A 16,685-nucleotide genomic window follows, 5' to 3' on the forward strand; every position below is an offset into this window, starting at 1 on the left:
GTATACCACATCCCAGGATTATACGGTTTACAACGTACTTGAATGAGAAGATAGATTTAACAAAAGACTGTTCCAATAGCACTACTTAAACCATATACAAATAAATATTGATGGTGGTGTTACAGAGTAAAAAGGACCTCTAAGATGAGTTTGTGACCAGTTTTCATGCCATTGTGTTCATATGTAAAAACACTAACTGTGTTTTTTTGACTAAAGTAATGTATTGACTTGAAGCATATCTTTGGCCGATTCATTGTATAGGAGCACTTGTTTACACGAGTATTCACAGAACCATCAGTGGAAGGTATCTAGGAGGGGGTATGGACATTTTCCCTCCCGGACATATTCCCCCCAAAACCCCCCTCACCCCCAGACATTTTCCCCTCTGGACATTTTCCCTCCCTATATATCTACATATATGTATGATAAGTGGGAAATATAAATATGATCTTTTAAATGAGGTGTCTTGTAACGAATAGCCCAGGGGGTCAAAATAAACAATTTTTTTTTTACATATTCACAAAATTCAGGTATTTGTCTTCATGGGGTGAAGATTTTAAGGCCTCTGTAACCTATCAGGGGTCAAAACAGTCCTTTTTTTATTTTTTGTATATTCACAAAATTCAGATAGCTGTCTTCATATGGTGAAGATGTTATGTTGATAATCAAAGTGGAACATCCCATAATAATGCTGGGTGTCATCACATGAAAGGGAGATACGCACGTGTATGGTATATAAAATCATTCAATGAAACTGTATAGTGAAGAAAAAAGTGAAACAGTATTCTGATAAAAGTTTAATGAATAGACCTGGCAGACGGACAGTGGAGGAAACACTAAGAGCAGTGGGCCATTGCATCAGACTGTAACACATGAACTATGTACTATAATGTATTTCACTGAGAAACAATACTTGTTCTCAGTCTGTTGTTCCAAATAATAAAACATCTGTTTATCATGAATAAGCTTTCTGTTTATTTTGTCTACTGTCCTTCTCCCATGTAAGACCTAGTTTGTATCGATTGATTGTATTACAAAGTGTTGATTTAATTGAATTGAACGCCACACAAGTTTTTGCCAAAACTTTCCAGTTTATGAATGTTTTAATGATTAACATCCACTCTTGACTATGGGTAGATGGACCACAGAAGATTCTATTCACACACAGGGAGGGGAAAATGTCTAGGGGGGGAAACTTTTGGGGGGGGGACGTCCGGGGGGGGGGATGTCCTACATTCATCTAGGAGAGGCTGGTTTAAAATGGCTTAATGTCACTTGTAAAAGAAGAAAATGAGATCAAACAAATACAAAAAAATAATAATCAGCACACATGTAAATGCCATACATAACCAAGCATTGTTCCTTAAAATTCTTTAATCCATGACTACAAAAATTAAAAATAAAAAGAATGCATTTAAATGTGATCCGTGTGACCGAAATCTATATGGCAAGCCTATTGCCCACATTTGCATAGCTACACACACCACATTTCCGTGAACCATTCACTATAAATACAATAGCTCAAATAAAAATACTGAAAAACATTCATAGATTACAACAGAAAACCTCTGTGTACAAAACTTCGTTGCAAGAATGATGATGAGAAGAGGTGTTATGGGACGATGGCTATTCCTCAAACTCTTACTGGTGTAGATACTCCTACCACTGCATGTCGTAAGCAAAGTCCAGACATGAAAATGTTGATTAAAACAAATAATGAGAGAATGGTTTATTTTTACCCATCCTAACTATCTGCCTGAAATGGCAGCGCTGGTCCAGCACATGTAATTCTAAATATCACGTTTTATTTTAGGTAACCCACAAAGAATATCTTAAGCGTAATGTGTGTGATGACAAGAATGACAGATGACCTATTTTTACAATATTTAAACTCGCAAAAAAGTCAATATGTTAACAACACTGACAAATCTACAATTTCCTGGTCATAACAATACTAATACATAACTGTGCCAAACATGTCCTACACAGCACTGTGAAATAACTTATCAAGTCGACTGAACTGAGTCTGAACTTATGCTGGACAGATATTTAGACCAACGAATGAACAGTCCAGTCTAGTCCAGTTCTCTGAAACGGACCTCTGAAATATCTCCCTGTACCATATCCACAATTCTGTCAATAAACCTAATACGTTTTTGTAAATTAATTTCTGGATGAATCAACACTGAATCAACATCAAATTGGGAGATCTCACAAAGGCTTACTTCCTAGTAGAGTTATGGTTAGGGGGTGTGACACACTCCATCTCACTATCCACACACTAAATCTCCAATTTGTCATCACCGAATTACCTCCCTTGAGGTCACTCTCCTGCTTAAGGGTGTGTTTACAGGAGTAAAGTGTGTTGTGTACGGACCTCCCAGAAAATTGTTTTTGGCAAGTTTCTGAGTTAAAGTGACATATGATAGTTGAAGACCTAGCTGTAAGAGAGGTTTTAATTTTGAAAACCTAAAAATTCTGGTTAAAATACAATTGACACCTTCGGCGATTTTGTGAAATATATATACTTAAGTTGAAAAATATGGACTGCACTTACGATATCTTGACATTTCTATGACTCTCAAAGTCTGATATCACGTGCATTTACATTCTATTGCCTAAAAAATATCTGTTACCTTCATGACATCACCTACATACTGCATGCTTTCCCACTTCTCGTAGTTTTACACCTCAAAAACTAATCTTTCACGGTTGTTATCGTGGTACAAGTGAGGTAATTCAGAGCATGGAGGTATATATAGATATATATATATATACCTCCATGTTCAGAGCAGGCCTATTGTCAATGCACATCCCTGTAGACAGGCAATCATCTTTAACGCAATGGTGGTAATGCAGTACTGTCAGCCCCAAATTAAGCAAACAATGTAACATGGAGAGTAAATGCCCAGAGGTCAATCTAGTACTTATGAAAAAATAATTATAGCTAATTTACAGGATTCACAGAATTTAAAAGTTAAGACAGCAGTTTTGCTGAACTACATTTCTAGGATGTTTGGCCTATTATTTGGATATAAATGGCTTTTGCAGTTAAACTATGGTTACTGTTTGACTAGAGAAAAATGAGGTACATTGTATATATATATATATATGGATAGTGTATTCTGTGTGGGAATATCAAAGAGAGCAAAAACTCTCAGTACTGGTACAATATCTGATGAAATAACGAAATGAAATCTAATATGTTGATCATTATGTGCTGGAATCTTTGAGTAAAGGTATCAAGCTTGTTAACTCAAGATTATATGATATCAACATTACCTTCTAATTATGGCCAAAAATGTGTATGGAAAGTGGATGCATTAAAGTTAACTTCTTAGCTAAAAACTCTGAGGCTAAATGTGACAAGTACCAGGTTGTTATCAGTACACACAGCTTAACCCCATGTAGCACTGCACACAATAACCACAATGACCTGATATTCTCAGTTCTGGCTTCAATGGCTATCTGTTCACACGGCTTAGCTCTTATGTACATGTAGCATTGCATACAACCACCACAGGAACTGATATTCTCAGCTCTGGCTTCCATGGAGGTCCATTCACACAGTTTAACCCCCTGTAGCACTGCACACAATAACCACAATGACCTGATGTTCTCAGTTCTGGCTGCCATGGAAGTCCATTCATACAGTTTAACCCCATGTAGCACTGCACACAATAACCACAATGACCTGATGTTCTCAGTTCTGGCTGCCATGGAGGTCTGTTCACACAGTTTAACCCCATGTAGCACTGCACACAATAACCACAATGACCTGATGTTCTCAGTTCTGGCTGCCATCACAGTCAAAACTGCAAATGTAACATGTTCACTTTGTGAAACAGAAACCTGGTCACTGTTTCCCAAGTTCAAAAAAATAACCTCTCTGATTCTGAGATCTTCATACTTATCTTTTATGGAAGCTGAAGCTGTGAAACAATAAAAGACACATATAATCTTCTGTGTAGTTATTTGTTTGATTGGTGCATGTTTTACGCCATACTCAAGAGTATTTCACTTATATGACAGCCTCCAGCATTGTGGAGGGAGGAAACCGGCCATAGCCCATCCGGTGTTGTCTTGCCAAATTGTCTGCACCATATAACTCAAATGCAATAATGAAGATTAACCTGACCAAATCACTGACAACGAGTGAAAGATGTTAAAGTCCAACTATCAAAACTCCACCTTGTCATCATTAAACGATAATCATATCTGTTTCATGAATACCAGCATAAATAAGATAATGTAAACAGAAGTCTAAATGAGTATTCAATGAGTTGTGTCTTAAGAAGTATCTAGGAACACCTGGTCTGAAATGTTGCCGTCATATCCCTCAAAACTAGGGGGAAATGCCTACAGCCTATTCTCAGTATCACGGAAAGTAGGCAGTATCACTATCTGGAAATAAACCTTGTCTTGTGCTGTAAGTTTAATAGCCCATTAACTGGGTAATGAAAATGGACCATCCACTTGTAATGACAGCTATTAGCATGGAAGCACTGAGGGCACCTACTATATTAATGTACATGGAAAGGACAAATTGTGTGAAGGAATATCTGCTATTGAAACAGCCAGTACTCACAAGTCCAAGACCAAGACAAAATAACCATGCTTCATGTAGGTATTTCACACCGGAACTGTAGGGCTTGGGTTATCCATACAATAATACTGTATAAAACAGACATAAAATTCTACAGCCTACCTAGCACCATAAACCTACATGTACTGAGCAGTGCTTTGTGTGGCCAGCTAGACTGGAGTAGCAATAATGTACATTCGTTAGACATCAAATCTATCACAATTATGGGGCGGGTTTTATTTAACTGACTGGTGAGATGACCTTGGACTACTATGTGGCGAACTCCTTGATGAGTCTTTTCTCGGTGACCGCGCAGCCACAGGTGATCTGTGACTGGCTGACTTGCTGTGGGTGTGGCTAGAGGGTGAGTTATGGACAGGGGAGGTGGGCCAAGTGTCAGATATTGGGGGCAACATAAGGTTGGCCTGAGCTATGACGTCCTCTGGAATGAGATGGCGTAGCTTAGTGACAGCGTTGAGAAGGGCTGCCCGCTCTATCTCCAGCGTGCGGATGTGGGACTTAAACTTGGCTTCGTTGGTCTGACAGTTATGGACGACAATCTCCAGGCTGTGGTTCTGACTGTTAGCGTGCTGGAGCTTCTCCAGTAACTCCATGTTTTGTCGCTTCAGGTTACGGTTAGCCTGTTCCAGCTTGTGAATCATGTCATTCTCACCTTTCTGTGGAGATGACAGCATCTCTTCTTGAAGAACATGATACTCCACCTCATAGGCCTGCAGCTGTTTGGATATGTCCAGGTCAAATACCTGAAACAAAATGTATCCATGATCACTGACAATTGCCTAACGTGGGCAACATATGTGGATATAAGGCTTCTCTTGACACTTAGCCTTGGCAGCGTAGTGTTCTATAAACGGACAATATTTGCTGGTGCTACAGACCACATTAAAGCTACATGAAAGTGTTTAGGCTTATATAGTTGAGGTTTAAAGCTGCACTCATGAATATTTTCTTTATACAACAGTGGACATGGGAGGGAGACATTGGCCTACCTAAAGTAAACCACTTACCTTGGCAATTAACTTGCTGACTTTCTCAACATTGAATTTCTCACAGAATTTAGCCTGCACAAGAAGCTTAATATGCATGGGATAACTTTGGTAGTCCACTGATTTCCAGAAGACTCTGTTTAAGATTACCAACACAGCCAGACAGCCTTACAAGCGCTGTCAATCACTTAATGTCAACACCCTCAGAACAACGCAATTAAAGTATACAAGAGAAAAGAATGAAACCTACGAATTTTGATTCTGGGTAAGAAACCAAAATTTGAGCTATTCAAGCCTTCAAAGGCTGCATTGTGCGTCCTGACTTGCCTGATTGATGACCCGCTCCATCTGAATGATACCCATCTCTGGCAGAGTCGTCTTGAGAAACTCTACAATTGTCTCAAATGAATCACACTGTTTGATGAGTTCTTTGTGGTTCCCCAGCAGAACCATGGCCACTTTAAATATCACATCAATACCCTGGATAAAAATCAGATCTGTCAACAGAAACATGAAAACAACTGAACAACAAGAATTCATCTTGACATATTTGAAAGATTGGACTTCTGACGTTCTATGGCATTCTCTCTTCAGTTACCTCCCTTGGTACACAAGGCATTGGGATGATATTGGTTATACAGGCAAGTACCGGTATTGAGTTTTAAGTAATGAGCTTACCACAAAGCATAGGTCAAACTGGCATCAATTGTGCTGAACGCTTTTGATGAAAGAGGAGAAATATTAAGTTTTTAATTGTACAAGTGCCCTTGATGCACATTTTAATATTAAATCGCCTACAACAGTACAAATGTTAAACATTTTGATATAGAATCCAAACCGTCTTTGGATTACATTCATTTCAAAAACAAAATTTTTATGCTCAGACTTCTACACACCAGAGAATAGCATACAATGTTCACTTTCTATACACACCAAAGACTCTGGCCACAAATCCCAGGGGGAACTGTGAGGCAAACAGCGTGAGGAACCAGGGAGCTGCGTAGAGCGTTGGCACGATCTCATTAGCCTCAAAATGGTCGTACAGGTCCTTCTCATTGTCATGGATTAATCGGGTCAGCTGGTATAGCTTTATCTGAGAAAGAAATCAACAGATGCTATAAAATATTTAATAAAATGATACAGTAATTCTTGAAATCATTCAACTGGATGGTGACATGGTGATTCACATGCAGTACGGCCCATGGTCAGCGTACGATACGCCAACCATGCACTTCATACTTTCATCCTTCGGCCATTGTATGCGGACCCTCAGTCGACCATCAGTGGACCCTCTGCCCATGATCATCAAATGTTTTAACACTAAATGCAGACTGATAACCTCATGTCTGTTATAAACACTGTGATGGCTCACGGCATATTTACTTGCACACAAATTCGCACAGAGTTTTAATAGCTTATTGTTTGGGATTTCAACTGTTTTGGTCCGCCTCCCATACACACCATTCTCTTCATTACAGGGTATACAAGTCTGTACCGGGTGTCTCACACTGCTTTCTCTAAAGTCCGCTGCACTGTACGCGACGGCTCTATTCAACCCTGGCGGTGTTTCAGCATTTGGAAACGGACTGTAGTTCTTTGGGTTATCAGTAAATTAATCAGTTTCATGTTTGATACAAAATTATGCAGGAATATGTGACTTTACTGAGTGATGTTAGCCTGCATGCTTATATACGCTTTAAAAACCTCTACTGAAAATGTATATGTAATGAGTCATATAAGTACACAAGGCCTACAATTTATAAAATTCGAACCGCTGACATAAATAAAGTTCAGCATGTAAGACATGTGATATAGGACTCAGGCCTATATAGAAAATATGCACCCTAAATCTTGCATAAAATCAAGCTATAAAATGTATTACATATTTTGAAAATACTCCTCTACCTCTCCTTGTACAAATTATGAAAATACACTAAAGAAAGTAAAAATCAAAACTGGAGATTTCTGGTACTGGTGAAAAGAAATCTATTCGCGCAATTACAATCTAATTTTTGCTGTTACTTTAGATTAGTCCAAATAATTACGTTTCACAAAATGTCAGCCTCGTCTATCCACAGGTTGTGTTCAAAATCGATAATAAAGTTCTAAAAAGTTATGGAGAAAGCCGCACGAATAATACAAGGCCTACAGTGTAGATCTGATGTCGCTACATCAAACTCCAGCAAGTGAATGAATGTCATAAAACGATACACTGACCATGACGCCAGCATGGACGGACTGTCAGCGGACCATGGGCCAACTCTATGCCAATGGTAGGCGGAGGATAACCGCGTGTTTGATCAGGGTCCGGCCAGGGTCGGTGTATAGTGGGCGTATAATACACGGTTTATCCAACAACAATAGACGTAGGACTGATAGTTAGGATCCGGCTGTTCTGTAGTTTAAATATCAATCTACACCCAAGTCAATGGTAATACTTCAAGTGTGAATTATTACTCATTTAGTTGTTTAATTGATGTTCCCTTCTACATCCAATAATACATCTCATGAGACAGTGACTAGTCATATCACACCTTGCCACATTCACTTACCCGACAAACCTGCTGATCTCGGCTAGATTTGAACACGAAACCCCACTTTCCACAAGTTAGCATTCACTCTATATCAACCAAGACACTGATACGTATATTTGGCCCTTGCAAACTACTCTGATGCAGAGATATTTCTTACCTGGAGAGCCATCATATCAGGTCTATACTGCTTCCTCAAGCCCAGTTCAAACATTAAGTACTTCATCGTCTCAAAAGCCACAGTCTCCTCCATCTGAAAACATGCAGGAGAAAGTAGTGAACTATTTTTCTGCCCCTTAGGTGCTGCACAAATGTATTGCATCAGTGAATATATGGACTTGTGACTTGTGAAATTGTGAGGGCCACATATACATCAGCATCATTATGCATGTAAATGTACACAGTGTATGTATGCTTGGGGTTTAACACTGTACTTAACCATTTTTCCGATGAAAAAATGTCATTATTCAGCGAAGACAAACAATGGCTGTTTCAACATCTCAAAAGCCTATACTAGTTATACTGTGTAGTAAATACATAATAAAGAAAGTAAACAGAAAATAATGTGACCTAAGTTTGGTATTAAATTGGTTCTTTCCTTTTTCTAATATTCACATATTATTTAATGTCACTTCACTTCCAAGAAGCATATTGTCTGCAAAAAAAAAAAAAAAAATCACTGAGATAAACAACAGATTTACTCTGGTGTGGGCAATATTATACTGTGGCTTGTTGACAGATGAACACCTTTAACTTCCACTACCTGTTTATCAGCTGTGCATTTTCCAGTATACTTCCACAAGCACCTAATTATACATGCGCGAGTTATAGCACATCAGATGTAAGATCACATATACTTATGTACAAATAAAGACCACATGTACTTACATGCATGAGGAGGACACCAGCCACAAAGCTAAGGCCTTGACAGTAGCCAACCTCCTTGTCCAGCAAACTGTAGGCCTTGAGGAGGTTGAACAGAGCGAGCTGTCCCGGGCCTAGCTGAGGGGAGAAGTAAGGGTGGCCAGGGAAGGTGCGACCTGGCAGAATAAAACAAATCATGTAGGTACAAAATAAAATGAAACAATACACGCATGTGCTTACACTGTACGTTGTATTTACATACAGGAAGGCTTTGAGCCTGTGAGTGTCATGCTAACAAATGCACTTGCTGGATGTTGATGTACAGATTGAAGTCCAAATGTGTGGATACACCCATGTCTACACATATGAACATTTATTTATTTGATTGATGCTTAATACCATACTCAAGAATTTACCACTTACAAACTGGCAGTCAGTTTTATGGGTGCCGGAGACAAGAGGAGCCTGGGGAAACCACGGACCTATAGCACATTACTGAAGAACTTTCCCACGTCAAATACTTAAATGCACATCACATTGGTGGAAGACATATGGTCTTAAACAAACGTTAGACAGTGCAAATGAGCACACAAAATGCGTTGACCACTTGCTGTCCAGACCAGACCAACCTACGTCTATCGGCCTGTACCGACCCAGGTCTATAGGCCTGTACCTACACAGGTCTATCAGCCTGTACTTACCCAGGTCTATAGGCCTGTACCTACACAGGTCTATCGGCCTGTACCGACCCAGGTCTATTGGCCTGTACCTACCCAGGTCTACAGGCCTGTACCTACCTACGTCTACAGGCCTGTACCTACCTACGTCTACAGGCCTGCACCTACCCAGGTCTATAGGCCTGTACCTACCCAGGTCTATAGGCCTGTACCTACCCAGGTCTATCAGTCTGTACTTACCCAGGTCTATCAGCCTGTACCTACCCAGGTCTATAGGCCTGTACCTACCCAGGTCCATAGGCCTGTCTACAGGCCTGTACCTACCTACGTCTACAGGCCTGCACCTACCCAGGTCTATAGGCCTGTACCTACCCAGGTCTATAGGCCTGTACCTACCCAGGTCTATCAGTCTGTACTTACCCAGGTCTATCAGCCTGTACTTACCCAGGTCTATAGGCCTGTACCTACCCAGGTCCATAGGCCTGTCTATAGGCCTGTACCTACCTACGTCTACAGGCCTGCACCTACCCAGGTCTATAGGCCTGTACCTACCCAGGTCTATAGGCCTGTACCTACCCAGGTCTATCAGTCTGTACTTACCCAGGTCTATCAGCCTGTACCTACCTACGTCTATAGGCCTGTACCTACCCAGGTCCATAGGCCTGTACCTACCTACGTCTATAGGCCTGTACCTACCTACGTCTATAGGCCTGTACCTACCTACGTCTATAGGCCTGTACCTACCCAGGTCTATCGGCCTGTACCAACCCAGGTCTACAGGCCTGTACCTACCTACCCAGGTCTACAGGCCTGTACCTACCTACCCAGGTCTATCGGCCTGTACCTACCCAGGTCTATCGGCCTGCACCTATCCAGTTCTATAGGCCTGTACCTACCCAGGTCTATCGGCCTGTACCTACCCAGGTCTATCGTCCTGCACCTACCCAGGTCTATAGGGCTGTACCTACCCATGTCTATCAGCCTTTACCTACCCAGGTCTATGAGGATGGCGTGCTGGTGTGTGGTCAGCTGTTTGAGCAGGTCCTCATAGCCCACACCCTGGTTACGAGTAGGGTTCAGGGCAGCCAGTGAGGGGTTGTTATGCTGATGCTGCTCCACCAAGTACTGCCACACCTCCCCGCGCTTTGTGCGAGGCACCCCAATCTTGACAGAGTTCAGCAGGACGGTGGCCTCGGAGGGTCGGGAGGACGGGTCAGGACAGTTGAGGATCTCGTCCCATACCCTCAGCACCTCCGCTAGATTCCCCGGTGTGATCTCTGTGTAGTCTAACTTCAACCGCTTAATCTGCATCTCATCCTGACGAGCTGAAACAGGTGGGAAGATTGCTGAAGTTCATGCTGCATCATCTTGGCACAGCATGTTCAAGGAAATAAAGACCACCAATTTATGGACAAGCATTTAATGTTTTACTATTCCTAACTATGCCACCATTACAATAGTAAAAGTAGAGTAAATCTATGTATCTACAAATCCAGAGCCAATCAGTTCTCCCTGTTCAGGCAATCAGTCTGTGGCAACAAAGAACATCTAGTATGCTAAGATATTACTTTTCTCTCTATAGAGTACTTTCATGTCTCAATCCATGTGGCTTTCACATGCTACTATAAGTAACAAAAAAAAATCAAAAAACAAGAACACTTCAACTTAATGTTAATAACTAGGGTAAAGGCAAGTACAAAAACATGGAGAAATGTTGGATTTTCAAAATGATACTGACAAAGAGTTATTTTAACAACCAATTATTTTGATCTATGTTCTATACAATAACAAGAAACCATTTCATATCTAAAGACATATCAAACAATATATTCGAAAACTACTAAAGTGTACACTACACAAAATCACTATCTACATCTATGTTAATACAAATAAAAAAAACACACACACCAGAAAAAAATGCAAATAATAAAATAAGTCACACAACCAGATGCTAAGAAGTGCAAAATCAAGAAATACTAATGGTCTATGAAAACGGCTAGCTATCCTAATGAAGGCGTGAAAAAAGAAGACCTGAGAGTGTCAGAGATAGAGATGACTGTAGCTCACCTCTGAACATTACCACAGAGCGAGAGCCATACAATATAAAGTATCCTGTCAGCATGGTAGGTTAAACAAGGGAGAGAACCATGGGTCAGCTTCATATGTTTGTCATACATTATAGACACTAATAACAACAAATCATATTTGAGTTCAGAAAAAATCATGAGAGTCTCAGAATTATGCAAATATGGATAACATATAGTTTATAAATGATATAAATCTTAAAAATTAATCACAATGTCCATGTTATCCCAAACTCCAAAAATCTAATGGTTCTCGCGAGATTTCCAAAGAACTCGAATATCATTTATGCTGCACTGACCACTATTAAAATCACTCTCTGCTGAGAGATACAATCCACTGCAGAGTATCATTACAATGTGTAGTTAAAGCTGGATACATTTACTATATATCTATTATTTTAATACTTAAGTACAATTTGGAACAAAATAAAAGAACAAAACTGGAAATTGCCCGTCTTGAATTGACGTCACATGTACATTTACTTGGAAAAATCTGATTCTTAAAGGAAACGTTAGAGGTAGTTATCTTTCCATTTATGTTCAGGAGAATATCATGACTGTTGTTGTTTTCTTTTTGGCAAAGCAAAAATTTATTGTTTTCCTCAAGATAATTTCAAACCATTCAGATCATTCTAAAAAGACTATAATAAAATGCTTGGTGTCATTGATTACTAAATCATAACTGATGCACTGTTTGTTTTTTCTTCACACTGTTGAGCTGTTCATACTTATTAAAAGAAAAGACAGACTTGATCAAATGTACATGTACATAGGCATTACTATAGTATCTCACGTTAACATAAAAAAAGTGTACCATTTTAGTTTCTGTGATGTAACATAACTGAGATATCAAACTTCAAACTAAGCTAAAACTAGCACACTGAGAAAATCACAAGTGACACAATATTAATGTTACCAATCATAACCAATCAGCCCTGAGTTATTTCTATGACCCAACAACTGTTTTCACTGACATTATGAAAACCCAGTTTATGTGTAGCTATATGTACGTAACAGTACCGCCCCTCCCCGCCCAAAAGCATACTGAATGTGTGATTTCACGTACTCAGGGCGAACCCTGCTTCTTCCCTGGGCGTTCTCTTCACATTCTCCTCACTCGCTCCGTGCGTACAGCTACCCAAGTGTGGCGGCCTGTCGGTCAGCCTGAACACACTGACGCATTACTGCCAATGTAATATATATCCGCCAGTGACTCAGCTGTTTTCACCTTTTGTGTTGTGGCGATACAGATGATGTCGACAAATTCAGTCGGGGAAAACTTGTGAAAGTATAATACGCTCATGAAGGATCATGGGATATGTTGTTTATTAATAATATTGTAAAAACTGACCTACAAACCTGAAGAAGGTGAAAATGTATTCAGAAGTGAACGATTCACCACGAGAGAAAGTCGTAGTCTATCTCTGCCGTATCCTTTTGTTTTGGCTACATTAAAAAAGTCAAGATTTCTGTTCAACCAAAACTTTGATTTTATCCATTTGCTTTTGTTTCACAACAGCATTACATTTCTTGTAGTCAGTCGCAAACAGTGAAGACTAAGCTCAAAACAAGGCTACAGCTGGTGAATTGTGACTGATCATGGCTCTCAAGACACGCGTACATGTCTATGTCAACATATATATATGTATGCATACAACTGGTCAAAAATAATTGGTCAGACATAAATCTCTAGCATTATTTTTTTTTGGTTAAAAAAACAGGTAGACAACTGTTTATGTTCCATTTACAAAAGAGGAGGCCTATAGTGGAGTACTGACATCCACTTCAGAGAGAATTCGGACGGATTTAGGCTCAAGGTGGATATTTTTGGTAGTTAAATAGAGGCACCATGCAGCTAATCTGGGATAGTTCTTCTTTTCCCCGGGGCATAGAAGCAGAAAATAGGAGGCATTTTACTGCATTTGCATACAAAAACAGGTCTACTACATCATTAACTGTGGGGTAAGAGGCACCCCGTAAACAAACAAAATATTTGAAATGAGTAGCCTACGTCATTAAAATTTATGTGACGAAATGCGAATGGTGACTACACAGGAGATTTTGCCAAAAGTATCTGGTATTCCCTCTTTAGAATTGTTTATTAAAATTAACAGTTTTCACCGTGTTTTGACAGGAAGACATCTGAGATACCATGCTGGAAGCTTCGAAGGGGACAAGCGGACTTAATATGCGAGCTTCATTTATTACATTTATGAAGCTAAAATGTGCAAAATAAACCTGAGTTTCATTTTCTGCCTAGTTTTTTCCTTCAAATTGTACCATTGTGCACGCAAACCACACTTCATGTTGATGTTACACGATTTAACCTGCACTCAGTGCGGTGGCGAATTCTTGAAAGTTAATTTGCAAATCCTGCTGCTTGGTAAGTCTTAGGATGGAATGGAAATGCGCTCCATGCATGAGGCATTATTGTTTTCAGGACCCAAATCCTTTAATTAAGCCAAAATACATGACAGTGTAACAGGAAGGATGCCTTCTGAGTGCAGCATATATGAACACACTACCTGCCACACACCTGCATTTTTTCACGTAGACAGGGTGTACCATTTCATCAGTGCTGGCCCCCAACATATAAGTGAAGTCTTCTTGTGTACGACATAAAAAATTAATCACATAAATAAAAACACATTTCACTACTCTACCATTCCCAGGTTATATTACTGCTTACCGATTCACCTTGTGCATTTTCTCTGCTATATGTCAATAACAACCCACTTATCCTACCATTCCCAGGTTATATTACCACTGCTTACCAATTCACCTTGTGCATTTTCTCTGCTATATGTCAATAACAACCCACTTATCCTACCATTCCCAGGTTATATTACCACTGCTTACCAATTCACCTTGTGCATTTTCTCTGCTATATGTCAATAACAACCCACTTATCCTACCATTCCCAGGTTATATTACCACTGCTTACCGATTCACCTTGTGCATTTTCTCTGCTATATGTCAATAACAACCCACTTATCCTACCATTCCCAGGTTATATTACCACTGCTTACCGATTCACCTTGTGCATTTTCACTGCTATATGTTAATAACAACCCACTTATCCTACCATTCCCAGGTTATATTACCACTGCTTACCGATTCACCTTGTGCATTTTCACTGCTATATGTTAATAACAACCCACTTATCTTACCATTCCCAGGTTATATTACCACTGCTTACCGATTAACCTTGTGCATTTTCACTGCTACATATCAATAACAACCCACTTACTGGCATAAATTCTTCCAGGTCATCTGACTTGTAACATATCACACCGTACACTTACCCGACATTCACATACTTTCATGTACTCTTAGAGAATCAACCATATCTATAAAACGTACTAAAATGAAAGGTAGGTATTTATTTACGTTTACGCCTGCTTAAATGTGCATCAATGAGTGTGAGACGATTTTGATTTCATGCACTTTTTTTTTGTGAGACGATTTTGATTTCATGAACTCATTTTGTTAGAAGCAAGTGTCACCACGGAGTGAACGAGCTTTGGTTACCAGATTATGGATTGACTGAGAATATTCTGTCAGATTTCAACACCAACATAAAAGGTAAATCCATCTCACACGTGAAACAGGCTTACTCCACGGGGTGGGGGCAGTTAATCTATTAGCCTACATAACCTGCTCTAAACGTCAAAAACATTATGATTTAACAGTGATAACAGTCGAGGGATTATTTACCAAATTTGTAATAGGATTAAGGATCAATTGACAATATTCTGCCAAGCCTTAACACCGAATATGAATTCATCACATCTCACAGATGACCTTTTCTTACTCCACAGGCTGGATGGCCGGGTTTCATAAAATCAGAAAAATGAAATTGAATTTAGGCCTATTTGATTTCCAGGCCTACAGTATGGGAAAGTAATTGTTGACCTATACATGCGTGGTGCATTGATATAACAGCCAATTGTGAAGATTTCATCATTTTATGATTTATTTCACTCCGAATGTTGTTAAACAAAAAATGCATTTGGTGAAAGAAACCGTACAGGGCAGACAGTATGAGCCAGCCTATACCATTCTGTGCACCGCCTCTAAGGCGTGAATGTAGGTCTAGAATATATAACTGGCACATCTGACAAATTCTATACTGGGGTACTTCATCGCTTTAGACTGAACAGACAAGTGTCGTTTAGCGCTTTATATTCAAACGAATGTAGGCCTACTGCCGGCCGTCAAGTTGATTCCTTTACCTAATCATAGGTTTAGCATTCGATCATCGGGCAAACGAGGACAAACACCTTGGCAGGAAAAGTAAGACAAACTGCATCTGCATTTCACCATGCAGGCTGAACTATGTTCATTGAAAGCTCAGAGGGCTTTCACGTTACTTACTCTGGGCTTACTCTGCACATTCTCTGGGAGTACTCAATGCCTAGTCTTCACGTACTAACTTTGCTTTTGGGCGAGGGCAGTACTGTAAGGTATATGTCATGCCATGGGGTGTTTCCGGCTTGTCTAACAAGGCTTATCCCATGGGCTAATAAGAATTCCAAACTAAAAGTTCATAAATAGATCTACTAAGAAAATCAGATAAAAAAAAAAATGGCTGTGGCCCTTTAGGTCTGCTAACACACCTCTTCTGAAATAACTGGGTTAATATTATTACTTACTTCTTATTTAATCCTAGACTCCAAAATAAGTGATTAAAACCGGCTTACCTACACACACATGTATTAACCATGGTTTATGTGGAATTGGCAAGAAACAAGTCCAGTGCTACATCATATTTATCATATCAATACTAGGAACACAACAGTTCCTTATCTCCAAACAGTGTTCTACACAACACACGTAAGTTCCAGCCCAGAAGTCCGCCCACTGAAGAAAAGCACATAGACCATCACCACCCAAACAAATCATCACATCAGAGCCAATGTGCCAACAAGAGTTTC

At 39.7% G+C, this 16,685-nt stretch overlaps 1 protein-coding gene across 3 annotated transcripts in view; it reads right to left on the bottom strand.

The window, feature by feature from the left end:
- Positions 1–1,221: 1,221 nt before the first annotated feature.
- The window catches only part of LOC135472171 (TBC1 domain family member 1-like), a 50,014-nt gene continuing 34,550 nt past the window's right edge, over positions 1,222–16,685 (bottom strand). For 2 of the 3 annotated variants that reach the window (XM_064751546.1, XM_064751544.1), the window contains 6 exons: positions 10,657–10,989; positions 9,012–9,163; positions 8,284–8,376; positions 6,526–6,685; positions 5,920–6,089; positions 1,222–5,349 (listed from right to left, as the gene is read on the bottom strand). In XM_064751546.1, the coding sequence (XP_064607616.1) occupies positions 4,822–5,349; positions 5,920–6,089; positions 6,526–6,685; positions 8,284–8,376; positions 9,012–9,163; positions 10,657–10,989 (1,436 nt within the window). In that variant the 3' untranslated portion in view covers positions 1,222–4,821. The remainder of the gene's footprint in view (positions 5,350–5,919; positions 6,090–6,525; positions 6,686–8,283; positions 8,377–9,011; positions 9,164–10,656; positions 10,990–16,685) is intronic. The other variant, XR_010444509.1, reaches the window with a different exon arrangement.

This window comes from Liolophura sinensis, chromosome 8 (genome assembly GCF_032854445.1).
Source record: "Liolophura sinensis isolate JHLJ2023 chromosome 8, CUHK_Ljap_v2, whole genome shotgun sequence".
Classification (NCBI taxonomy): Eukaryota; Metazoa; Mollusca; class Polyplacophora; order Chitonida; family Chitonidae; genus Liolophura; species Liolophura sinensis.